The sequence below is a fragment of the Hemitrygon akajei genome, chromosome 24 (assembly GCF_048418815.1).
Source record: "Hemitrygon akajei chromosome 24, sHemAka1.3, whole genome shotgun sequence".
Taxonomy (NCBI): Eukaryota; Metazoa; Chordata; class Chondrichthyes; order Myliobatiformes; family Dasyatidae; genus Hemitrygon; species Hemitrygon akajei.
Window position 1 is genome coordinate 5,066,405 of NC_133147.1, and position 26,706 is coordinate 5,093,110.

The following is a 26,706-nucleotide window of genomic DNA, read 5'->3' on the forward strand; positions in this document are numbered from 1 at the left end:
AACCGTAAGGCATGGTGTGTGCGACCTGTGTGAACCCAGCCCCCATATCGTTCTCAAGGGTCAGCTGTGAGTCGTTAATCTAAACAAGCTGAAGGCAGATTCCTCAGCGAAGGACAAACTTTGCACACTATCCAGAACAGAGCACACACACAAGGTGGTGCTTACTTCTAACCCATTATTTACAAGAGTCCGAGAATCATTTCTTAAGTCCCCCAATTCCCTTAAAACTTCATTATTCCCTCCTTTTTATCATTACATGATAGCTTTTCAGAACAGATTGTCGGTTCTACAACATTATACAAAACATGGCCAAAGGCACTGGGGAATACAGACAATAATAAATTAATACAATTAGACTTACGAAATGCAAGAACAACTCCCAGAGGTCCCCGAATATATTAAAGGGCCAGGGCCATTCCCCTGCCTTACTGGCCAAAATTCCCCAAAATTGTGTAGCTTACTGCTAACATCCCTATTTTTCTGGATCTGTTGAGTTATGTGTTCAGATAGATCAGTATTATTTGAGAATTCGTCAGGAATATAGGTGCACAAGTTGCTCCTTTTTTTGCCAATATAAAGTTTAGGGCCATCCGATTCTGTAAGACTGCTTGGTGAATTGCAGCCATTTCAGTGGATATCTCGGTTACCTGTGCTTGAGTTTCAGTCAGTGCTGCAGCTGTATTATTGGCCAATTCTTCTAGAGTGGCTGCTCAGTTAATTATTTCTCTGGAAGTTACAGTAACAGGTGGCATTTACTACTCCGCTGCTGGGCACCTACAGGTATGGCTAGGATGCCTGTGCCCAGTATATGAGGTTCTGTTGGTGGGGGCCTGAGATGCCATCCCTCAAAATACTGACAGCCACAGTCACCTCTGACTGGACTACAGTTCCTCACTCTGGTTGAGCCGGATTACTGACATTGGAATCATTGTTCTACCATGATGCGGAATTTTGGCACAAGCCCAGCAGGCCCCTAGTTCTACCTGTTTGGCATAGGTGTGACAGAGAGACAGAAGGATGTTGACATGGGGGCCCCCAGATGCTGGGGTGCCCTGTCAAAGACTAAGCACAAACACCCCAATCAACCAATACATTTTCCTTTAGTCCAAGGGAGTCCTTCTACTCAGTTCCTTCAGTAACACGTTTGCAGTCTGTTCAATGTATCCACGGAGATCGCCCCTTCAGTTTCACAGCCATGGGAGTGGTCAGTGATATGGTCCTCCTCACTGAGGTCAGAGTTTCCCTTGATCCCAGTTCTTGATCGGGACAAAATCTCCAGGCTCAGTCGTGTGATAGTCACCTTTGGGCTGGGTTTCATCTTCCCGATAGGAAAGATTTCATCTTCCTGCTGCACCTGTGAATGCAAGCTTTGGAGAGTTTTAGTTAATTTGCTTAAGTATGCATATCTAATTTTGCTTTCAGGCAGAAGCGGCAAACAAGGGTGGGGTCCCCGTGGGGTTATCAGAGGCTTCCTGTAGATAATTTCTGCAGGTGATAACCCTGTCTTACTTGATGGCGTGATTCTGATATGGAATAGGGCTAAGGGTAAGACCTTCAACCAGGTCAATCCAGTTTCTTGTGTAAGTTTGGCCAACTTATCTTTCAAAGTACCATTGGCTCATTCCACTATGCCAGCTGCTTTCGGATGATGGGTGCAGTGGAACTATTGTTTTATACCAAGTTCTTTACAGGCTTCCTCATTTATTTTGGCAACAAAATGTGGCCCATTGTCCAAGCTTATCATTTCTGGAAGTCCATAGTGAGGAATTATTTCTTTTAGCAATATTTTCATAAGTCATAGTAGTATTATTAGTTGTAGGAACAGCTTCAATCCATCTGTTAAATACACCTACTATCACTAAGCCATACTTATAACAATGTAGTTCTATAAAATCAAGTTGTAAACAAGAAAAAGGACCACCAAGCAAGGGGGTAGTTCTGGAAACACAAGGCATTCCCTTTCCAGCATTCGTGTTTTTATCAAGTTAAACTTGCTTTGGCTCATTTTTCAGCTGCCTGCTGGAAGTCAGGGTTCCACCAAGATTGTAATAATGTACTAACCATTCCCTCCTTGCCAAAGTGTGTACAATTATGTACATAATCTGTCAAAATAATTATGAACACAGAGGGAACACAGACCTGTCCCGCAGGGGTCACCCGTAAATTGGTCTGAGGTTCAAGGTGGCAACGCATTTGGTACCATAGTTTGCTCTCTCCTTCAGAGGCATCCCCCTGGAAGTTAGATATTTTTCCATATCTGGCATACCCGTCCTTAGATTTTGTCTAATAGGAGCTTGCTGGATTCCCGAGGGGACTAAAAGTGTGGGATTCAAGGCTGTCTGTCGAGCTGCTGCATCAGCCCTAGCATTACCCTTAAATATCTCATCAGATTCCCCAGTATGGGCTGCACATTCGATAATAGCCAAAACTCAAGGTAGCTGTAGAGCGGTGAGTAAGTTGTTTACAAGGTAGCGTTACTAATGGGTTGCCAGCGGAAGTCAAGAGTCCCCAAAATTCCGTAGCCAGTGCATAACGGGAGTCTGTTGCTAGGATACAGGCACAAGCAGCTCTGCCTTCTGGGCGAAGACAGCTGTTTCAAAAGGCTTGCTCAATTACTTCACTGTCCGTCATTATCGCATAGCCAGAACATCGATTGCCTGCTGGATCCACAAAAGAGCTTCCATCCCCATTAAACATTGCCTCAAGCTTGAGGGGGTATTGCGGGAATGGGAGAGTATGTCCTTCTTTCACAGTGATCCGGATGGGGGGCAGTTGGTGCGGCCGACTTCGTTGCCTAAAATTGCCCAGAGATGTGGTCTTACCAGATGTCCCGTTTTCACCTCCGACTCCCTCCAGTATCGGAGTTGGCTCGCAGCCAATTCTTGCCAGTCTCCGTCGGTGCTGGAAGCTTGTTTCATCAGGGTGTAGGCAAGGAACCCTAGGCTCTTCAGCTTGGCAAACCCTAACGAAGGTCCTGTCTGTCCCCAAAGAAAATCCGAAGCTTCGGCCAGTAACGCACTGCCCTCGTTTCCTTTAACCTCTCCCAGTCACCGTGATTGGGAACTTCTGTCCCTCGAAGGGTGCATAATATTGGCTTTCCGCAGTGGCACACCCCATAGGGTCATAGCACGGGGTCACATGGGAGTCAACTGCTGGCAGTGGGGGTTCAAACGAAGTGGAGTCCAGATTAGCACGGGGGGGGGGGGGGGTTGGTAACTGGGGAAGCTGTCGGCTGTTCACTAGTCCCTTGTCTGTGCATAGAATCTTGACTTCAAACGGAAGACTTCAAGTCTCTCCCTGCCAGATTACACCCCAGACTGGTGGTAGCTGTGAACGAAACCTCACACTGGGTCCCCCTGGAATTCCAACTGCAGATAAATGAATACTTGCTTCGGTTCCCAATTGTAATCCCCAGATATAGCCCGCTCTCGTCCTTCTTCCCGCTGAACATATTCACCTTTAATATTAGTTCCCTTTGGGGTCAATCAGGATTCGAAAACCGGGTCCCAATAATATGTCAAAACTTGCAGCGTTCGATTTTGATCATTGACAGGCTGATCCATATTATTTGTTTTAATCATGTTGGCTAACTTAATTGGTAAGCATTGGAGCAGTAACGCATTAAACCGTGGGGACAGATTCCCGTTCTTAAAGGCTTAGTCTCCTGCGAAAGTGCTGTAGCAGGCCACAAATCGCTCCCGATAGTCTGGTCCCAATTTCCCAGGCTTAGGTTTGCATTCAAGTACTTTAGTGATGTTTACAGGTTGTTGGAGAGCCCTCTCCAAGGCTTGAATAATCTAGTCTGTCTGTTCATTCTCATTATGGATTCCTGCCTGTAACTCCTGATAGGTTTGGTATCTTAATTCTGCCTTCCTTTTCTGCCCCCATTAGCTGAGAGAATCATGCAGCAGAGACTGAATAAATCTTGCGGGGTCGCATTATACATTTGTATATTGTAAATTATACATGCAGACATACAGAGCAAACTGTGCTGGTTTTTCCTTTCTATCAGGGGCCTGATTCATGATCATTATCGTTTCTTGAGGCATCCAGGGTGCATACACTGGAATTACTGAGTGCTGTCCCTCCTCAGCTGCTCAAGGACTGGGCAGCATTCGGGTGGGCAGTTGTCTCTATGGAGCCATGAACTCTGGTGTTTTATTGGATTCTTCCCTCCCTGTCTCAGAATAATCCTCGTTATTCCCTTCCTAGATCTCAGGGTATAGAGAGCCTCCCCTTCCCTGCCACCGCTGTTTTACCTGAGCGGCCACCGTATCTTGAGTACTGGGAGGATTGGGGTTCAGGAGCACTGGGTGCACTTGGCCCCTGATATGGTGGGTGCAAAATCCTCAAACAGGGTTGGTATGCCAGACATAGGTTCCAGATCCCATATTGGCCCTGGATCTCGCGCACGGCGCTGCCAATCTAAACCTTCCTGTCTGTCTATATCTGCCTTTGCCTGTTTTCTTTGTTTCTCTCGTCCTCTTTTTCTTCTACCCACTTGCACTCTGCCTTTAATGTTTCCCCAACTCTTGGGGAATTTCCTTCTGATATGCATACCTCTACACCCCTTTATCACATGCGTTGTTCCTCCAACTGGCCAGTAAAGTATTATTCCATTTAGTATCTGCTTTATCTTTCCATTCTTTAATCAATGATTTCCACTTTTTTTTACCGTAATTCTTTTTCCAAATTAAATTTACAGCTTGTTCACAAGAGGTTATATCCCAAGTTCCACCCAGGGGCCATACATCGTTTCCCAGTCGCTTAGTTAGTGCAGCACTTAACATCCGAAGATCCTTATCATCAAATTTCAGCCAGCCATATTTTTGCTGCCGAGGTGAGAAATTTACCGGGCTGCCAGTCTCATATCCTTATCATCAAATTTCAGCCGGTCATATCCTGAGGCGTGCGCAAACCTTTACCGAATTCGTTGGGCAGCAGCGACCACTTCTTCCAACCGGGGCTCGTAATCCCGTTCCGAGCATAATGTAAAATAGCCAATGTCACCCGCAGACTTTAATACTTACAAAAACAACTGCTAGCCTTATTCTCCGTTAGTACTTCACAAAAACAACTGCTTACCTTATTCTTCTGGTCTGGGTGGTTCCTGTCAAGGTACAAGTTTTGATGGGCGAGGGACAGAATGCCTGACCGGACACAAGGAGTGGCCAGAGATAAAACATCTCGGAGAGCCCAAACACTCGGTTGTGTCCGATTCAAACCCTTGGTCGCTTACTCAGCCCAGAGAAATGTTCCCTATGTTGGGATCTGAGTCATGGCACCAAATATAAACTTAAATTTGCCGGACCAATAACCACACCACAAACAGTTCTTTACTTTATCCTTTCACCAGTTTATTTGTTCGAACTCAGCCGGCAAGAAGCTCAGAGCTGAGCATCAGAGAGACAGAATACCTCTCTCTCTCTCTCTCTCTCTCTCTCTGGCGGCTCATGACGTCCTTCTGTCTAACATGCAGAAATGTTACAATTTATAGAACTAGTGAAACAAAGAACACTTACAGAAACTGGTATTCTCACCAGGTCTGTTGGAGCAAAATTTAATTACTTTGATAAGAGAGTCCACTAAATCGAAGTTTTAATTACAAATGAATGTTCTGTCCAATCCTTATCAGTTACTCTCTTTCATTAGGCAAAGGAGGGAACTTAATTCAGTGGTGAAAAACCGTAAGGCATAGTGTGTGCGACCTGTGTGAACCCAGCTCCCATATCGTTCTTAAGGGTCAGCTGTGAGTCGTTAATCTAAACAAGCTGAAGGCAGATTCCTCAGCGAAGGACAAACTTTGCACACTATCCAGAACAGAGCATACACAAGGTGGCGCTTAATTTTAACCCATTATTTACAAGAGTCTAAGAATCCCTCCAATTCCCTTAAAACTTCATCACATACCCTCCGAGCAAATCCATGGTTTGCAAAGAGGTGGGCGACAGCCACCCCGAGGGCAGCGTGTGTTGGGGATGTCTCAGAAGGGCTTTTCTCTTTCTCTGCCAGCTGATCAAGATCTTGAAGCTTGGTGTGTCAGCGATGAGACCAGCAGCACGGGTGTACCACAAGACCATCATCTTAGCCTTCTACTCTACTCACTTTATACTTATGACTCTGAGACTAAGTACAGCTCCAATGCCATATTTAATATATTAATATTTTTTATTTATTCAGAGATATAGCGCTGTATGAGCCACACCGCCTAGCCTCCGACAACCCTGATTTTAACCCTAACCCAATTGCGGGATAATTTACAATGACCATTTAACCTACCCACTAAGTCTTTGGACTGTAAGAGGAAACCAAAGCACCCAGGGAAAACCCACACATTCCTGGGGAGGACATACAAAAACTCCTTATAAAGGACACTGGGATTCAGTTCCTAACTCTAACACCTGACCTGTAATAGTGTTGTGCTAACCACTACGCTGTAGTGTTTTCAGTTTGCTGGCGTCATTGCTACCGTTGGTCGAATCAAAGGTGACAATCGTCATCATCAATTTACCTCAACGCTGAACAACTTCATAAGAAGATAAGATATGGGAGCAGGAGTGGGTTATTTGGCCTGTCGAACCTGCTCTGCCATTCAATAAGATTGTGGCTGATCTAACCATGAGCTCATCTCCAACTACCTGCCTTTTCCCCTTAATTCCCCTACTATTCAAAAATCTGTCCAGCCTTGTCTTAATTATATTTACTGAGGAAGCCTATTCACAACCTATTGACTCACTTTCAAACTTTCTGCAGTTCATGTTCTCAGTATTATTTATTTATTGTATTTGAATAGCTTGTCTTCTTTTGCACATTGGTTGTTTGTCAGTCTTTGTAGTTTTTCGTTGATTCTACTATGTTTCTCTACTCTACTGTCAATGGTGGCAACAAAATGTATCTCAGGGTAATATATGGTGACACACTCAGTGGCCACTTTATCAGTTGCCTCCTTAACCATTGAAACATTCTCCCAGATGGTTTTCAGAGAACCACCCCAGGGCTGATTTATCAATAGGGAGCCCTGATTGTATACAGAGGCCTGGTCATAGTGATAGAGCATGGAAATAGGCCTATCACACAAATGGCGCATGCCAACCAAGTTTCTTGCCTAAGCTGCTCCCGTCTGATTCCACAGGTGAGACAGGAGAGACTGAAGCGCACGAAGATCACGCCCCCACTGGAGTAGGCGACAATGATATCATGGACGGGGAGCCCGAAGCGGACACAGTGGTGATCACCGGGCAATCCGAAGTTCTGAACGCCCAGGAGATGCAGGTAAATGAGCACTTGCCGCTCTCATGGAAGTCAGTCCCACACAGGAGAGAGAATTTCTAGAGGGATCCAGGTGGAAAGGGGGAGTTAAACCTGATAAGACCGTACTTGGAGAAGGTGTCGAGGCTTTTCTGCGTTATAAGGAGGCAAAACCAGGGCTGACCAGAATGGGACTATATCATACACAGACTGAGAAGTAACTTGATTAGTGTGTTGTTTTGGAACAGTTGTCTTGAGAAATCTTGTCATTTTGTGGGAGGAGTTGCAGGGAAGGCTGATTTTGGGACCCTGATGTGGTCAGTAATAAATCCTGAAGGCATTCGGAAAGTCGCCATGGTGAAACTTGCCCTTTCATGAGTGGCGAAGCAAATCACAGAAGAGAGTTTAAGGAGAAACTGGATGACAAGATGAGGAAGGAAGGAATCCCATATCCTAATGGATCCAGAAGACATAGGAGCAGAATTGGGCCATTTGGTCCATCAAGTCTGCTCTGCTATTCCATCATGTCTGATTTTTTTTTTTATAATCCTTCTCACCCCCTGCCTTCTTCCCGTATCCTTTGACGTCATTACTCATTAAGAACCTATCAAGCTCCACCTTTAATATACCCAATGACTGTGGCAATGAGCTCCACGGATTCCCCATCCTCTGGCGAAAGAAATTCTTCCTCATCTCTGTTCTAAATGGACATCCTTCTATTCTGAGGCTTTTCCCTCTGGTAGGAAACATCCTCTCCATGTCCACTTTCTCTCTGGGCATATGGTACAATGGCCCAGTTGCAGTGATATAGCATAGAGGCAGGCCTTTCAGCCCATCTGGTTCATGTCAACCAAGACTGCCATCTAAGCTGGTCCCATTTGACCCATGTTCCTCTGAACCTTTGCTATCGGTGATCCTGTGCAGTGTTTAAAGATTACCTTTTTGTCACATGTACATCGATACATGCAGTGAAATGCGTTGTTTGCATCAAATCAAATCAGCAAGGATTGTGTTGGGGGCAATATCACCACATTTCTGGTGCCAACATAACTTGCCCAAACTCACTAACCCTAACCAATTACACCCATGTGACCCATACATCTTTGGAATGTGAGAGAGAAAAGAGGGCACACAGAGGAAACCCACACTGGAAAGTCTGCTAACCACCATGCTAATGTACCTACCTCGGCCACTTCCTGTGGCCCTCTGTGCCAGTAAGGCAACATGCCTGTCCACGATGGGTTGCCTGTCCTGTCTGCCCGTGAGATCAGACCGCACCTCCTCAGCGGAAGGCCAGTTGCCAAACACAATGCTGTAGGTGCACTGTCCACTCTTGTGTTCTAGTTTGTTGAGTCTGTGCCCTTCCCACCTCTTCTGACCATAGTTTGCCTCAGTCAAACACAGGATGTTGGGAGCTGAACAGGTGGGGCAGCATCTGGGGTTGAAATATCAAGAAATTCTGCAAATGCTAGAAATCCAGAAACACACAAAAAATGCTGCATGTGTAGATCTAGGGTTAACAGTTTGGATGTGGGACCTTGATCAGAACAAAGCGTATCACATTTCTAGGGTAGCGAGGTGGAGATGTGTCCCTACCAAAGGAGGTGTAAGGTGCTCCTTCCCTCCGCTAGTCTGCATGTCACCCTTGGGCCCGATCAGGACCACATGAAGCCACAGGAGCAGGTGGTGGATGGTCGTATGGTGCAGATCGCAAGTCCTGGTTATGTGACCACTGATGCCAGGCAGACGATCTCTGAAGAGCATTGATAATGTCTGGGGCCACCCATCTGCCCAGAAGAAGGCAATGGCAAACACTTCTGTAGAAAAATTTGCCAAGAGCAATCATGGTCAAGGAAAAGACCGTGATCGCCCATGTCTTACAGCATGGCACGTAATGAACGAATCACTTTTCTATGCTGGTGTAATAGTACTTCAAGACGACGACATCCATCACTGCAGACCCTCACCATCCGGAACATGGCTTGTTGATACTGCCATCAGGGAGGAAGTACAGGCACCTGAAGAGGGACACTGAGCCATTTAGAAACATCACCTTCCCCCTCTGCCATCAGATTTCTGAATCATCCATGAACACTACCTTTTTATTTATTTATTTTGTAAGGTGTAACAATTTTATGTATTTTCATCATACTACTGCTGCAATACAACAAGTTTCAAGTGGATAGCCAAAGACTTTTGTGAGTTAGGGCCTTTCTCTTTGGAGCAAAAGTGAGTGAGAGGCAACTTGATGGAGGTGTACAAGATGTTAAGAGGCATAGATCGAGTGGACAATCAGAGACTTTTCCTCAGGACATAAATGACTGATATGGGCTAATATCCTTAGTGATTGGAGGGAAGCATAGGGGAGGGGGTGATGTCAGAGGTAAGCTCTTCACACAGAGTGTGGTGGGTGCTTAGAACACTCTGCCAGGGGTGGTGGTAGAGATAGACACATTCAGGATATTTAGAAACTCGTAGATAGGTGTAGGGATGACAGAAAAATAGTGGGTCATGTAGGAGAGAAGGATTAGATTGATCATAGAGAAGGGTATAAGGTCAGCAAGAATTTGTGGGCCAGGACCTACACTGTGCTTTAACGTTCTATTATCCAAATTGATTATAATCAAATCTGATTCTGAAATTGGTAGGCGATATCTCCACCTCTTCTCCAGAGTTCACCATAATAGTGGGTGTTTAATCAAATTTGGGATATAAAATAGCAACAGAAATCATCATAAAATTGCTAAATTTTTGTCAACGCCTATCTTGGTTTCTTCTGTAAAGGAATGGCATCACGTGACCTCTCAGGCTCAAGACCCCTCACACGAACACCCAGTGACATCGTCGTCTCCTCTTGTTTAAAAAGGCGAGATATTTGAGTTGCTTCACTCTCTCTCACTCTCTGCTTCCAGGTTGAGAACGAGCTGGAAGATCTCATTGACGAATTGTTGGAGAGGGACGTGGACACTGTGAGCAGCACCATCATCGGTAAGATGGACACGCCGTCCAGCAATGAAGTGTGACCCTGGTACAGTGTGCGCGTGCACACTCCACTTCTCTCTGCAAGAACCCGGGTGCACGGCATACGGGCTTTTGGTTTCTGCAATCTCCTTTTGAGATGTTAGTGGGTGTAAACAGATTCAGGCAGTAGTAAGAACAATCCTGTGGAATTTTAGATAAATAGAAATGTGCTTATTTTATGTTGTGTCTTCATGTGTGCCTGCTCTGATCACGTGAATTCTATGGACTTTACCTGGTGGTTTCCTCTGCTGAAAGGCTTCAATTTTCCTTTAGGGCTGAGCCAACAATGTCTTTCCGAGATTAAAATCTGAAGTTGGAGAGTGCGCAGTGAAAGTAGAGCTTCAGTATCAGGACCTCCTTTACGTTAAGTGGAAGGGAGGTGGAGGAAATGGTCATGTTGCATTTGCCAACAAACCATGAGGAAGGAGGACCCAGTGGTTCAGCCAGCGTCCGGAGTGACAGAAGTTTTACTTTAGCAGTTGGATAAACATGCGGGGGCTGTCTTTCAGGAGCGGTGTTTGCAATGTGAATGTTCATTGATGAGTGATGTTGCAGGGAGCTGAGCCAGGAGACAGTATGAGGAGACGGTTATGCTGCTCAGTGCAAGGGCATTGAAGGTGTTGTCATGGGGTTGCTGTCTTTCAGAGCAGCGTTGTTGGAAACCAGAAGGTGCACAGGGTGTGGGGAGCCATGATAGAGAGGGATAAAGCAATACGATAATGTAAGAGTACTGTGTAAAAGTCTTAGGCTCATGTATAAAGTTGGGTGCTTAAGGCTTTTACACAGTACTGTATTTGTCAATGTGATGCGAAGAGCACGTTTGTAAACCTGGCAGGAGTGAAGGATGTTGTGAGTGGCAAAGGTGCAGTGTGGGACAGGTAGCAGAGGAGGAGTGCTGGTGGTGAGGGTGCAGACACACTCAGCCCTGAGAAACCAGGCAAGGTTATTTGATTCCAAACAATAAGTTAATTGATCATTACAGAATGTCTCTCTGGTGCTTCAAACTCCCATCCCTATCTCTTCCCCTTTTTCCATCCATGATTCCCCTCTCCCTGTCTCCTTCCCACTCTGAGTCCACAATAGAGACCCAGATCAGAATCAGGATTATCATCACTCACGTATGTAATGAAATTTTTTTTTGTTCAGCAGCAGCAGAACATTAAATTACTACAGTAATGTGTCGAAGTCTTGGGCACCCTAGCTCTATATATATATATATATATATATGTATGTATATATACCCCTAAGGCTTTTGCACAGTACTCTGTTGCACACTAAGACAGTTAAATAAGTGATTGAAGAGCGTGGTATAGAAGCATTTCATCTGTGATTGTGGGAATGCTGGCTCTGTTTCCCAGAGAGCAGGAATGGAAGTAAATGTTCTCAGGGCAGTCGCATCTACCTAATGTTGACCCCAGGCGTGCCCGTAGTTGGATGTCGATGCAAGATGGTGGTTGATGCGACACTGTGCCTGACTAGCACTGGTAATCGAGAACCCAGAATGTGTCACTGTTGTTGTGTGTTGAAGGGTGATGCAAGCAATTTTTTTTTTGTATTTTCCTCCCTTCTCGTCTGCCTGTTCCTCCTCAGTTGCGACACACCCTCGCAAGAACTTGCTCCCTGTACCTCTGCTCATAGCTCGAAGCCGGCAGCTTGAAAGCCAATTCTGTTCCTGATTTGTGGCCCACTTCCCTCATTCACTTTCACCGTTCCCTCCTCTCCCCCCCCCACACACACACACCCTTATTCCCTTCACCCCTCCCTGAACACATCCCCAAATCCCTTTCATATATATGTTCACAGCCACGAACACAGCTGAGCCCCCAACCCAGCCTTAACACCACACAGTTGACATTCACAGTTTGCTTTTGGTGAGTCTCTAGCGCCTGTACCTCCTTCCGAGTGTTGCGCTTGAAGAAGGCTCTGCAAGGACAGTAGAGAGCAGTGTGGTATGCCAGAAACCAAAGGAAGACCCTTGCTTTGCCTTTCCCGAGCCACCTCGATCCAAAGCGTGAAATTGATTGCCAGGCCACCAGGCATTGAGATTTAAATTGACAGCGCTGGCAAAACAAAGCTGTTTCCCAATCGACATCGTGCACTGCTAGCTATCCCGCTCCAGTGTACGTGATGATTATACTTCTCGGTCACAATTGAGCCACTCATCGCCCACGTGCACACTCAAAACCTGAGGATTAGAGCTCCCGAGTGCAAACGTGTGTTTAGGAAGAATCCAAGTGCCCAAAGCCGATGGTGTGTTGTGGAAAAATGTAGAATGCACTGTCGTGGCCTTGCATTCACCTCTTTTGTATTTTATTTTATTTCCTTCCTCCGGCGCTACAGCTTGCAGAAGTACTGAGGATGAGTCCCAGGAGGATGTGTTGATGGATGAGGCTCCCTCAAATCTCAGTCAGGCGCCCACTCTGCAGGCTAACCGAGAAGGTACAAATTAAAAAAAAAAAAAACTGTCTTTACTGCTGTGCAGAAGGAGAAACCCTCTATTATCAACCCTGCATCATCATCATTTTTTTTAAAAAAAAGGAAGAGAGTTTTGTGTGTGCGGCATGCTAGAAATGGGCACTGCACAAAGCTTTGGGATCACTGTTTGATCATTACCCTTCCCATTCACACTCCGTAGTACAGCCTCGTCTAATTCTTCCCCTCCTTCCCCATCCCAACCAGTCTAATACCTTCCCCCCTCCTGACGACTTCATTCCCCCCCCCCCCCATAGCTGCTTCATCCATTGTCCCTGTTCTTCTTTTTCTTCTCTCTCTCTTTCTCTCTCTCTCTCTCTCACTACATTTGAGCTCCTCTCTGCAGGGTCTGGTGATACTGATCCAGAGGTTGCTCAGAAGTCAAGAACAAGGCATAAATTTTGTCACAATAGCCGTCTTAGTAGGTGTTCGTAACATTAATCAACTCAGCCCTGCTGTAAGGAGGAGAGAAAAAGCAAGGAGGTGAAGAAAAGAGAAAAAAAAGACACAAAGAAGTTGTGGACATCTTGTACTGAAAACTAATTCACTAGAGAGATCAGTCACATTCCATTGACGAGGTGAACTTTGAAACAGTTGTGACACAGTCTGCAGAGAAACTAGAAAAACTATAGAAATAGCTACACAATTACTGAAAATTCGCCGAACGCATCAGTGATTATGTAAAATTATAAGCAAGCATAGGGGAGTTAAACAACAAAAAAAAAGCAACCATTTTTACACTCTAATTCAACTCTTCATTCCTCTTCAGCAAGCAAAAGGCAGAAAAGTGGCTGCCCTGGGGGCAAGCAAAGTATCTTGCAAATGCCATGTCCTCAACCCCTCAAGCCTCTCATTTCCCTACCTCCCAATCAAGACCCATTGATTCTACCACTCAGCAGCCAGTTAACCCACCAGCCTGCAGCGTTTGGGAACTTCACAGTGGAAACTTCCAAATCCACACACAGACAGGGAGCGGAACTGGAGCATCGAGGCAGAGGCCATTCCAGCTGAGTCTCCATGCTGGTTGATCGTTCCTTCCCTGACTGGTCTGCACCTTGTTTCAGATGCCAGCATCATGCTTGGCCCCTAATTGCGGTGTTTAATGAAGTACAAACCCTGGCAAAGCTTGACTTGGAGAAAAAGTCAGCTTTATTTGTCACATGTATATCGAAACATACAGTGGAATGTGTCATATGCATCGACGACCATCACAGTCAGAGGATGTGCTGGGCGCAGCCTCCAGGTTTTGCTACCATTCGTGCCAGCATAGCATGCTCACAACTTCGTAACCCTAACTCGACCGTCTTTGGAGTGTGGGAGGATACCAGAGCACCTGGAGGAAACCCATACGCGGTCACGGAGAGAACATACAAACTCCTCACAGACAGCGGTGGGAATTGAACCCCAGACACTAAACATTACACTAACCGCTACACTACCGTCCAGGTACATGACCTGGATTTCCCCCTGACAAGGCACTCAGACACTTGACCTGGCAAAGTACTACACCTGTCATGACAGTGTTGGTTGAAAAGGCCAGCACACTCTTATCATGGAGCTAAATTCTCCCTCTCCACACCCGTGGACATCCAGTCTTAAGGCCTGCCATGAGAACAATTGGAAAAGGTGGAAAGTTAGCTTTATTTGTCACATATGCGCTACAACAAAGCATCAAAACATAGTGTAATGAGGCTTTTGTGTCAACAACCAGCGCAGTCTGAAGATATACTGGAGGTAGCCCACAAGCATCTCCATTGAAGCACCCAATGCAAATCCACATGATGATGAGGAAACCATACAAACTCTCTATAGACACCGGTAAGAATTGAACCCTGATCCTCCACTGATGCTGTAAGACTTTACGCTAACCGCTATGTTGCCGTGCCAGTTGAGATGTGAAATCTACAACAGATCCAGCATCTCAAGATCCACAAGAGTCATAGCAGTGGAGTCCGTAATCTTGCTGTCTGATGGATCATTCACTCTACTGTGACCTCCAACCAATAGAACCACCCCTGACTTTAATGAAAGGTGTAGAAATGCATGCCGGGTGTGCCTGCAGACAAATTTGCAAATTAGGCAGTGCACACGCTAAGCGCCAACCATCAGCAGATCAGTCCAAAGTCATTCCTGACCGTTATCCCACATGAGAGGCTGCCATCAGTGCACTCGTCCTCAATGTTGGCAGGCAGGGAAGACACTACTGAAGCCAGGATCCCTCGCCACCTCGGCTGCAAAGAGCGGGAGTGTCAATGGTCAGTGCCTGTTTCTGCTGTCTCTGCATTTGATCCCACAGCTCCAGAAAACCACTCCAGCCCTACCCTGACAAGAGTCACGTCTAGCCTAAGGATGCCAGGGCACATTGGTGGCCAAAGCCCCCTGTGCAAAGACGATTCATGACCAGGAACTCTCAAACTACAAGGCTGGTGGTACCAGGATTAATGCCTTCAAACCAAATTGATTAAACAACAGAGAGAAAATACATAAGGGAAAAATTGATTGTGTTAACAGGTTTGGTGGTTTGTTGTCCAGGGAGCCAGCATGGACTCGGGGCCATTCATGACATTGTGCCTCAATGTTTCCTCAGATCTGATCTATGATATGGGTGCAGACAGTGTCCTGGACCCAAATGTCCTCAGGACCTTTTAGAACAACCAAATTAATATCAGCTAATGACTTGCAAAGCATTGAGACAATTTTGCAACTTTTCAGAATGGACAACACGCACACAAAATGCTGGAGGAATTCAGGGTTGGCAGCATCCCTGGAGAAGCATAAGCTGTCAGTGTTTTGGTTCGAGACCCTTCATCAGGACATGGATTGGTTAGTTCCATGCATTGTGTGGTGACATCTCAACAGGGATAATCATGATGGAGGAAAGGCCTCCATCAGCTCTCCTCTGTCCCATGGCCGCTCAGCCCCAAGTCTGTTCAGTGGCTGTAAATTGGAAGTTACCTGGACGCAATACTGTGGCCACATAGGGTGAATGCTGGTGGTGAAAGTTTCATCTCCCACCCTGAGGACTTCCAGAAGTCAGAAGCAATTTGGGACAAAGCATTACAAGCAGTGGGGCAACTGGCCAACAATCTCAAACAGCCATTGCCACCCATTAAGATGCTTGCCATTGAAAATGAATGCATCGTGCAGGTGGTAGTCCCATTTCCTTTTAATTCAAATTTATCACATGCACATCAAAACGTACAGTGAAATACGCAGTTTGTGTCAACAACCAACACACTGAAGAATGTGCTGGGGGTCGCCCGCAGTAGTTGCCACACACTGTCATTTTTCCAGATGTTCACCTTGGACTTCAGTATCTGTCGGAGGCATCGCCGAGAAACGAAATCAGCAACGGCTTTCGAACTGGAGGCGGATGTGGACTGGCATTCTAGTGCAGCAGCAGGTGACCCTGTAGCCAAAGCTTCACCTGCCCTGCATGTTCAGTGCTGAAGGACCCCAGGGCAAAGAGCCATTGTCCTCGTTCGACAGACAGCAAGACAGCATTACCTCCAGATTCTGCAAATGCTCAAAATCCAGAGCAACACACACAAAGCATCAGTGTTCATTTGCTTCATTTCCTTTTTTTTTCATGAGATCTATGTGGAAAGTTGTTGTTGCATGTATCTAGATAAGTTCTTCCCCTCCAATGCTTTGAGCTATTTGACTGCACATTAAAGATCTTAACTCTGGCCAAGTCGGTTCTTTGTAACTAATCCTCTGTGAGGTCCGGTTGTCTGGCATCCGCTCACAGCCGTTCTCCTTTCACGCAGATTCCATGAACATCCTGGACCCTGATGATGAGGAGCACACACAGGAGGAGGACAGCAGTGGGAGCAACGAAGATGATGAGGACAGCCAGGATGAGGATGAGGAAGAGGAGGAAGACGAAGATGACCAGGTGAGGAAGTGTCTTGGAGTGCCCCCCACCTGTACGTTTGTTTATCGCCTGTCTGGTGTTTACTACTCCTCCAAAATTGTCCTTGGAGGTGTAGTCCTTTAGGTGGTTACTCCCAGCATCCCATGGGTTAGGTCACTGTAAGATTGGGAGGGGAAGTTGGAGGCACTCAAGGTCTAACCCCGCCCCCCCCCCCCCCCCCCCCCCCCCCAGTCCACTCCAGGACTACTGATTGCAGGTTTTGGGTGGTTTTGTTGGAATAGTCCAGGTGAGTAACTGCAGGACGTTTCTCCTTCTCCTCTCCTCCTGCGCAATTTGATCTGTAGAAAATTTATTTTCTCTCTCAACCCCATTCTCCTGCCTTCTCCCCATAAATTTTGACGCCCTTACTAATCAGGAACCTATCAGCCTCCACTTTAAATACTTCCAATGACTTTCGTTATACAGCCGTCTGTTGCAATGAATTCCCCAAATTCCTCCTCATCTGTTTTCTAAAGAGTCGTCATTCTGTTTTGGGACTGTGCCTTCTGGTCCTTGACTCTATAGAAAACAGCCTGTCCACGTCCACTCTATCTTGGGCCTTCAGTAGTCAGTAGATTTAAATGAGTTACCCACTGCCCTATTCTTCTAATCTCCTACAAATACAAAGCCCAGAGCCTCCAAATGCTCCTCATACGTTAATAGGGTCATTCACGTGATCTTTTTCTGGGCCCTCTATTGCCAGCACAACCCTTCTTAGATAAGGGCCCCAAACCTTAGCATTACTCCTGAGCTTTCTCTCCAAGGGAAAGAGAGGTACATACCCCAGATGTTGCAAATACGCCAACCAGAATTATGCTCTGGTCCAACCATTAACATCACTGTCTTTCAGTCTCTTATATGATTGGTTTGCTGTCTTTTTTAAAGATGGTCTTATTATGTGTTGCTGCTGATGTTAATGACCTTTCTATATAGATCCTCCTCAGGTTCTGACAGTGTTCCATTCCTGTGAACTGTTTGCAACCCAAACAGTTTGCGAATAGGAAAAGCAGCCACAGACAGAGTTCCCATATGGCAGAGTATCCCTGCAGGCCCTGAAAGCCATCCCAGCAGTTTCCAACACTAGTTTATGGATGTATGTGGGTTGGGAGTTCATAATCTGGGAAGGATCAATGTGTGTTTCTCTGCTCATTGTCACTCCAGTTCTGATCACCTCCAGTAACTGTCCCAGTGCAGGGTTTTGTCCCCCAAACATCGGCAATTTGTTTCTTCCCACATCTGCTCCAGATTCCAGTCTCTTGTAATGCATGACCTCCTTAACCACATCTGAGATGCCATTGCTAATCACATGCATCTTTGTTTTCTGTGCTTCAAGTTCATATGCCTCCGATTGGCTTGGCTCTTGAAAGTAGCTTCACAGTTAGAGCAGGTTCGGTCACAGCTTTGAAGAGATATTTGGGCAGAGACACAGATAGAAAAGTTTTCTCTGGGTGCTCTGATTTCCTCTAACAATCCAAACAGGTACGAAATTACATTCAGGCAGCAACTTTTCATCTTTTCCAAATGATCTCATGCAGGCCATAGGACTCAGAAGGTGGCCTTGGGTGTGGAGAGAGTACTTAGCTCCATGTTGAGTGTGTGGCTGCCCTTCCTACCAACACCATCATGATTGATGAAGGACTTTGCAAAAGTCAAGTGTCTCGATGCCTGTCAGGGTGAAATATAGATCATGTACTGGTACAGTAGCATAGTAATCAGTGTAACACTTAGTAGCATCAGTGATTGGGATTCATTTTCCACTACTGTCTGTCTGCAGAGTTTGTATGTACTCCCCATGACTGCATGGGTTTCCTCCCACATTTCAAAGACACATGGGTTAGGGTTAGTAAGTTGTGGGCATACTATGCTGCAGCCAGAAGCGGGCAACATGTGCAAGCTGGCTCCAGCACATCCTTGGGTGGCGTCATTGACACAAGGTGGCACCTTTCATTGTATGTTTCGATGTACATGTGAGGAATAAAGCTAATCTTTAATCTTTAACATCAAAACTCTGATGTGATGACATGATCTGTAGGGGTGACATGCAAAATGACATACTGCACTGTACAGTGGCAAAAATAAAACTGTTTACCAGATGAGTGGGGTCTGAATCAATATTGTACTATATTGTAACAGTCCAACTTCTGTTTGTTGACATCTTCGTTTTGCTTGGTGTGTTTCATTGAGGTGTCTCTGCAATAGACCCTCTAACTCTGTCCTATTGAAGATGCATGCTGGAATTTAGAATGCAGAAAGAATATTTCCAATAGTGAGAGGGTCTAGGATCTGAGGGCAAAGCCACAGAAAGGAAGGACATCTCTTTAGAGCAAAGATGAAGAGGAGTTTCTTCAGCCAGAAGGTGGTGAATCTTTGAAATTCATTGCCAGAGACGGCTGTGGAGGCCAAGTCACTGGGTATATTTGAAGCGGATGCTGGTAGGTTCTTGATTAATAAGGGTGTCAAAAGTTATGAAGGGGAAGGCAGGAGAATGGAGTTGAGAAGGAAAATGAATCAGCAGAGAAAATAAATGGCAGAGGAGACTCAATTCTCCGAATTGCCTAATTGTGTTCCTATGTCTTTACACTGTTCTGCTCGAACAGGTAGGTGAATCAGCTATCTTTCACTGTTAAGCCTCAGCTGTTGGAAGTCTGAAAATTGTAGGATAATTCAGCAACAAAGGCAGCATCTAAAAAGAAAAATGGCCAATGTGTGTCTTCTTTGCTTACCTCAGGTTGAACAATTTCCAAAGACTTTCTCTTTTGAAAGTCATACTGAATTTTCATTATTCTTGCATTCCAAGTGTTTTTCTATTTTTTTAATACAGTGGCTGGGATTTCCTAATCCCATCTACAATTAATTTGACTTGTTCACAGTTCCCTGGACACCTTACACTTCCCTTCTAACTGCAGGTATGATGCCAACTTTGGCATGTGTGATCGTGTCTTTATCATCATTGTCGCAAATGCATGCCATATTCTAATGACTTCAGGCAGTGCTGAACCAGAGCTTTTATCCTTTGTGGACTTTGCCAGCTTTATTTTGAATGCTAATTTTATTATCATTTCTAATGCCAGCTTCCAATGTTCCACTTCATAAGATGTAGAAGCAGAATTAAGCCACTCAGCCCATCAAGTCTGCTCCATCATTCCATCATGGCTGATTTATTATCCCTCTGAACTGCTTTTTCCCCATAACCTTTTTTGCCCTGACTCACCAAGAACCTATCAACCTCCACTTTAAATATATTCAATGACTTGGCCTCAACAACCATCTGTGGCTATGAATTCCACAGAGTCACCACTCTCTAGCTGAAGAATGTGTAATAAATGGTTGTGCCTAATTTCTGAGGCTGTTCCCTCTGATCCTAGACATCCCCACTATTTAAAGGAAACATCCTCTTCCTGTCGACTATATCTAGGCCTTTCAATATTCCATAGACTTCAGTGAGACTCCCCTTCTAAATTCTGTCAAGTACAGGCCCAGAGCTATCAAACACTCCTCATAGGATAACACTGTCATTCCCGGAGTCATTCTCGTAAATCTCTGCTAAACCCTTTACAATGTACATCTTTTCTGAGGAAAGGGGCCAAAAGCTGCTCACAATACACCCAAGTACATCCAAGCTTTTAAATTCTAGTCCTCTGAAGATGAATACTAACTATCATTGCATTCTCCTTCCTTACCAGCGACTCAACCTGCAAGTTATCCTTTCAAGAATCCCCCATGGCAATTCCCACGATTAAAAACTGAAGCTGACCAATCAATTTTTTCCCCCAGACCTTTCGTGATAAGTTTTTTCCATTCCACATTTGTGTGCTATAGTTTTATAGTGCTGGATATAAATTCAATATCCTCATTGTATCTGTAGACTTATCAGTGTGTCACAGTTAAGTGAGCCTTCATAGGCCCTTTGGCCCATCACCTCTGTACTTGCCATCAAACACCCATTACTCTAATCCAACATTTATCCCATTTTTAAATTCTTCCTCCATACCAATCAGCTGCCCTGCAGGTTCTGCCTGTCACCAGGAGCTACTTACAGAGACAAGCTAACCAACTAGCCTGCATGTCTTTGCCATGTGTAGTGGGGGAGGTGTGGGGAGATCATATGCTGTTGCGTGTAAGCTCCGCTCACAGACAGTGCCTGCGGTCAGGATTGAACCTGGCTCTCTGGTGTTGTAAGGCTACTAGTTGTAGCATTCTGCAATTCTTCTATTCCCTTTTTCATTCTCCTGGTCTTGCTCTCATTTGTCCACGCTTTGAGAGTAGGTGCGTATTTCCTTTTCTGGTGGCTTTGTAGTCAAGTTTGCAGATGATACAAGGATAGGCAATGTTGAGGAAGCAGGGAGTCTGCAGAAGGACTTGGATTAGGACAATAGTTAAAGAGGTGACACGTGGAATACAGTGTAGGGAAGTGTATGGTCATGCACATTTGTAGAAGGAATAAAGATGTAGATTATTTTCTAAACAGGGAGAAAATTCAGAAATCAAAGGGAGTCCTCATGCAGGGTTCCCGAAAAGTTAACTTGCAGGATGAGTCAGTGTAAGGAAGGCAAATGCAATGGTAGCGTTTATCTCAAGAGGACTAGAATATAAGAGCAAGTATGCAATGCTGAGACTTTATAAGTTTTGGATTAGACTGCATTTGGAATACTGTGAGCAGTGTTTGGCCCCTTATCTAGGAAAAGATGTGCTGGCATTGGAGAGGAGGTTGACAAGTTTCATTCCAGGAATAAATGAGTCAACTAAGAGGAGCATGTGATGGCTCCTGGCCTTTCCTCACTGGAGTTTACAAGTCTGAGGAGGAATCTCATTGAAACCTATCGAACATTGAAAGGCCCAGAAGTGGATGTGGAGAGGATGTTTCCTATAGTGAGGAATCAAGGACCAGAGGGCACGGCTTCAGAATAGAGGGACGTCCATTTAGAACAGAGATTAGGAATTTCTTTAGCCAGAGGGTGATGAATCTGTGGTATTCATTGCCACAGATGGTTCTGGAGGCCAAGTCATTGGTTATATTTAAAGTGGAGATTGATGGGCTCTTGATTAATTAGGGTGTTAAAGGGATAATAAATGAATCATGATGGAATGGCAGAGCAGGCTGAATGGCCTAATGCTGTTTCTATGTTGTGGTCTAACATAGGAAGGATTCTGGCATTGCCTTCCTAATATCTTAGAGTGGTGGCTGTGCAGAGACCTACACCACACTCGCAGCATCAGCTTGAGCAGGAGCCAAGACTCCTGCCAGAGTTATTCAGGCCATTCGGCATATTTTTTTTAAATTGCAGGACGATGAGGAAGGGGAGGAGGAGGAGGGTGACGAGGATGATGAGGATGAAGAAGGTTCCGAAATGGAGCTGGATGAAGACTACCCAGACATTGACGAGTCGCTTGTCCGCTTTGACCGTGAGGACGACCTAATCATCGAGTTTGACAACATGTTCTCTACGGCAGGTAAGATGCTACCTTCAGCAATGGCAGGGGGCTCCAAAAATCAGTACAGTAATGTAAATACATACGGTCTATGGACCAATCCAGAGAAAAGCCTGCTGTTGTGCTAATGAGGACTGGATCCCTAATCTGGGACTGAGGGAGGGTTCTGCCTGAAATGTTAACCTTGACATGCCTTCTCTAAATTTTAGCTTTGCTTTGATACTGGAATAACCCCTTTCACTTGTCCCATTACTTAACTCTGGGTGAAATGTACAAGCTTGTTGTAGTGGTTGTTTTGAATCCATTGCAACCAGATTCCAAGCTGCTGTTAGCAAGATATTTCAGGTCCTGGCATTAAGTGTTAATTGTTTTGGGGATGGGGGGGGGGAGCTGCTGTTGAGCTGAATGTGCCAAAGATAGAAGATCACAAGTCTCCTCCACTTTGTACCTTAAGTTTCAGTCTGCAGTTGAATCCCACTGTCTAAGAGGATCTGAACTGGCCATGGGCCGCTCCTGTCGACTGAAAGAGTCTTTCGTTACTCTGGATATTGGAATCAGTACTAACAAGGAATTGATTTCCATGGGATGTAAAGAGAGTAGCTTTAGTGGAAGGAGAAGTTGCATAAAATAGTTCAAACTTAGCCCAACTCTCAGTGAAAACCTGTGTGAAAATTCTTGTCTAGCTAGACTTTGGTCTGTGGAGGTTTGGTCAATTCCCGAGGCTTCCCCAGAAGCATTTCCTCTGCCAGTTCAGTGACTTGCCCCACTATCTTACACATTGCAAGGTGATAAAATGAAAGAGTCCCAGCTGTGTAAAATTGGTTTCAAATGTGTCTCTGTCTCAGACAGAGTAAACGCCCCCACTCACGAGCTGTCGCAGTACAAAGAGTGGGTGATTTCAATCACAGTAGCCTGGGCATCCTCAGCACACAAGAACTGTGCTTTGCTGGGCTTGTATGAGGCTGGTTGTCGAGTGCAAGTAGATATTGAGGTGCAAGGGCCACATCAGGGTAGACTTGGGAGGACCGGCGTCTATCTTGTCATACTAGTGGAATTGAAGCTGCCCTTGAGTCTGATGGTATGTACTTTCAGGCTTTTGTATTTTCTGCTTGATGGGAAGGGGAGAAGAGAGAACAACTGGGGGTCTTTGATTATGTTGGCTGTTTTACTGCGGCAGTGGGAAAAATGGACAAGAATCCTTGGAAGGGAGGCTGGTTTCCATGATGTGCTGATCTGTGTCCACAACTCTCCATAGATTCTTAACGTCATTGACAGAGCAGTTCCGCTACCAAGCCACGATGCATCTGGATTGTATGCTTTTTAGGCTTCTTCAATAAAAATTGGTGAGGGTCAATAGGAACGTACTTTTTTTTAGTCTGCTGAGGAAATAGAGGCACTGGTGTGTTTTCATGACTGTGGCATCTGTGTGGTTGGACCGTACAAACTGCACACTTAAAGAGCAGGACTCCTTTCAGAGGACTGTTTAAATTATTGCTGCTTTCACCCTGCACCCCTTGAAGAGGTTTTATCCATTAAGTAGATAGATGGCTAGAGCTAAGAACTAGACATCTCAGATGCAGGCTGGTCGAATCAGAAACAGGGTAGAGTTGGTTTCAAACCCAATTGAGCAAAAATACCATTGTGAGCCTGTTCAGTTGGAATTCGGGCAGAAGTAAAAACCCTCGGCTGAATGAACTAATTTCCGATCCTTTTAAAGAGCAAGGTGATAAACTGAAACAGTATCAGCTGTGTACAATTGGTTTCTGCCTCTCAGAGTGTAACATCCCCACTCACGAGCTGTCACAATGCTTCTTCCACAAAGAGTGGGCATCCTGAGCAGACAAAAACTGTGCTGAGAAATTAAAACATCGTCTGAGGCAAGTAGAAAGAGAGGCTGGCTTCAGTTTCTGGGCTGTTATAAGGCACTGGTTGTCATGTCTGTGCCATAGGTAAGATAATGAGGCGTCACCTGCCAGACTCTGAACTGGCAGAGGAAATGCTTTTGGGAAAGCCAATACTGATTGGAAATGTTAATTTCAGATTCAGATTCAAATTCGGATTCAGCTTATTGTCATTTAGAAGCCACAAATGCAGTGCAGTTAAAAAATGAGACAACGTTCTCCGGAATGATATCACAAAAAAGCACATGACATGACAAAACAGACCACACAAGAAAAATCACATTTATTATGATTGTCAGTGCAGCTGAAGCGACCTACAAGGTAAATTAGTTAAAAGTTGTCACGTGTACTGAGTTACAGTGTAGAAAATAATTTTGCATGCCATCCATACAGATCATTTCATCACATCAGTGCATTGATATCGTACAAGGGAAATGCAGACTAAAGTGTTAGAGAGCGGGTGGGCTGACAATAAGGTGCAAGGATGTGACGAAGCAGATTATGAAGTCGAGTTCTGGCGAACCACTCAACCACAGGATAGAAGCTGTCCTTGAGCCTGGAGATTTCTGGGGGCAGGAAGGAGAATGTCCAGGGTTGGTGGGGTCTTTGATCAGCTCCAATGTCCCGTGGCCCTCCATCCATGATCTTTCTTTAAGCACCTCCAAAGAGTTGGCATCCACTGCTCCTTGAAAGGCTATGTTTATACTAGTAAAGGATGTATTCCTTCCTGTTATACTGTAGGTATTCAGGGGAGCAATGAAGGTCCTGGTGACATTCAGGGCTTCCTTTATCATGCCAGTAGCTTCCCCTGAGTTTTCCCCTGAGTTATCAGTCATGCAAATCCTGGGTGGAGAATCAGGTATACTGTCAAACTCGGATGTAGAAGGATTCTTCTTTGCTGTTTGCATAACAGTTTTGTTTTTCCAGTCAGGGTTGTTAGCCCTGAGCTGAACCCCTGAACCTAGAGGACCAGTGATCCACTTTTAATCTGGCCTCTATCCTTTGACCTGTTTGGCATGGGTGATCCCACCAAGAGCCAAAGCATAAAGCCCTAACTCCAGCCAATGTAGCTCTCTGGGCTGTTGAGGCATGGAACCCTCAAACCACAACAAGGCTGTTGTTCTCTTAGAGGAAAGGATATATGTCATGATGTTCTCACTGGTTGGAGGACATAATTTCAGGATAAGGGGGTTGTTTGCAGTGTATTTATTTAGAATTTGCTTCTTACATGGGTGAGTGAATCTTCTGAAGGCTGTGGAGGCTGGGACCGGAGGTGCTTAAAGAAAGATTGGGGGTAAAGGGCTGTGGGACGTTGGTGCCGAGGAAGATTTGAGGCCTGATCAGCTATGATCATATTGAATTGTGTTGGTATTTGTCACGTGCATATTGCTCTTGGATAAGCATATGGATGATTGAAAATGCGGGGCTTATGAAGGAAGGGTTAGATTGATTTTAGAGTAGATTCTAGCATGGGTAAAGCAGTAGCTAATTGGCAGCAGGCAAAGAGTGGGAATAAAGGGAGACTTTTCTGGTTGGCTACCAGTGACTAGTGGTGTTCTACAGGGCTCTGTGTTGGGATTGATTCTTTTTACATTCTGTTAATGATTTGGATGATGGAATTGATGACTTTGATGAAAAGCTTGCAGACGATATGAAGATAAGTAGAGCAGGTAATTTTGAGGCAGTAGAGGCACTACAGAAAGGCTTGGAGTAGGAGAATGGGCACAGAAATGACAAATGGAGTACCGTGTTGGTAAGTGTACAGTCATGCATTTTGGTAGAAGGAATGAAAGGGTTGACTATTTTCTAAATGGAGAGAAAATACAAAAAAACTGAGGTGCAAAGGGGCTTGTGAGTCCTTGTGTAGGATTCTCTGAAGGTTAATTTGCAGATTGAATCTGGTGAGGAAGGCAAATGCAATATAAAAGCAAGGATGTAAAGGTGAAACTTTATAAAGCACTGGAGAAGCCTCATTTGGAGTAATATGAGCAGTTTTGTGCTCCTTGTGTGCTGAAATTAGAGAGGGTTCAAAGGAGATTCACGAAAATGATTCCAGGATTGAATGACGTGTCAAAAGAAGAATGTTTGATAGCTCAGGGCCTGTATTCACTAGAATTCAGAAGAATGAGGGGTGACCTCATTGAAACCTATTGAATGGTAAAAGGCCTTGACAGAGTGGATGTGGAGAGGATATTTCCTATGGTGGAAGAGTCTAAGACCAGAGGAGACAACCTCAGAATAGAGGAGCATCATTTTAGAACTAAGATGAGGAAGAATTTCTTTAGCCAGAGAGTGCTGAACCTGTGGAATTCTTTGCCACATGCAGTTGTGAATGCCAGGCCTTTATGTATATTTAAGACAGAGTTTGATAGATTCTTGATTGGTCAGACCTGAAAGAATATGGGGAGAAGGCAGGAGAGTGAGGCTGAGAAGAAAATTGGATTAGCCATGATGAAATGGTGGAGCAGGCAGGATGGGCTAAGTGGCTTAATTCTGTTCCTATATCCTATGGTCTTAAAAGGTCAGCACATCATCGTGGGCCAAAGGGCCTTTTACTGTGTTATGTTCTGTACCAAGACAGTGAAGTGCTTTGTTTTGCCACAGATCGTGCCATACACAAGTACATTGTGATCCTAACAAGAAAGTGCTATGGTGGTTGACAAAGTAAGGAAGATGGGCAGTCAATGTGGTGAAGAGAGTTCGGGGGTATTAGTAGTT

At 45.1% G+C, this 26,706-nt stretch overlaps 1 protein-coding gene across 1 annotated transcript in view; it reads left to right on the forward strand.

Moving 5' to 3' along the window:
* Positions 1-5,146: 5,146 nt before the first annotated feature.
* LOC140715546 (E3 ubiquitin-protein ligase HUWE1-like) overlaps positions 5,147-26,706 on the forward strand; it is a 95,268-nt gene continuing 73,708 nt past the window's right edge. Inside the window, exons 1-6 of the mRNA XM_073027901.1 lie at positions 5,147-5,207; positions 7,133-7,272; positions 10,161-10,236; positions 12,610-12,708; positions 16,512-16,639; positions 21,943-22,108. Of these exons, the coding sequence (XP_072884002.1) occupies positions 5,147-5,207; positions 7,133-7,272; positions 10,161-10,236; positions 12,610-12,708; positions 16,512-16,639; positions 21,943-22,108 (670 nt within the window). The remainder of the gene's footprint in view (positions 5,208-7,132; positions 7,273-10,160; positions 10,237-12,609; positions 12,709-16,511; positions 16,640-21,942; positions 22,109-26,706) is intronic.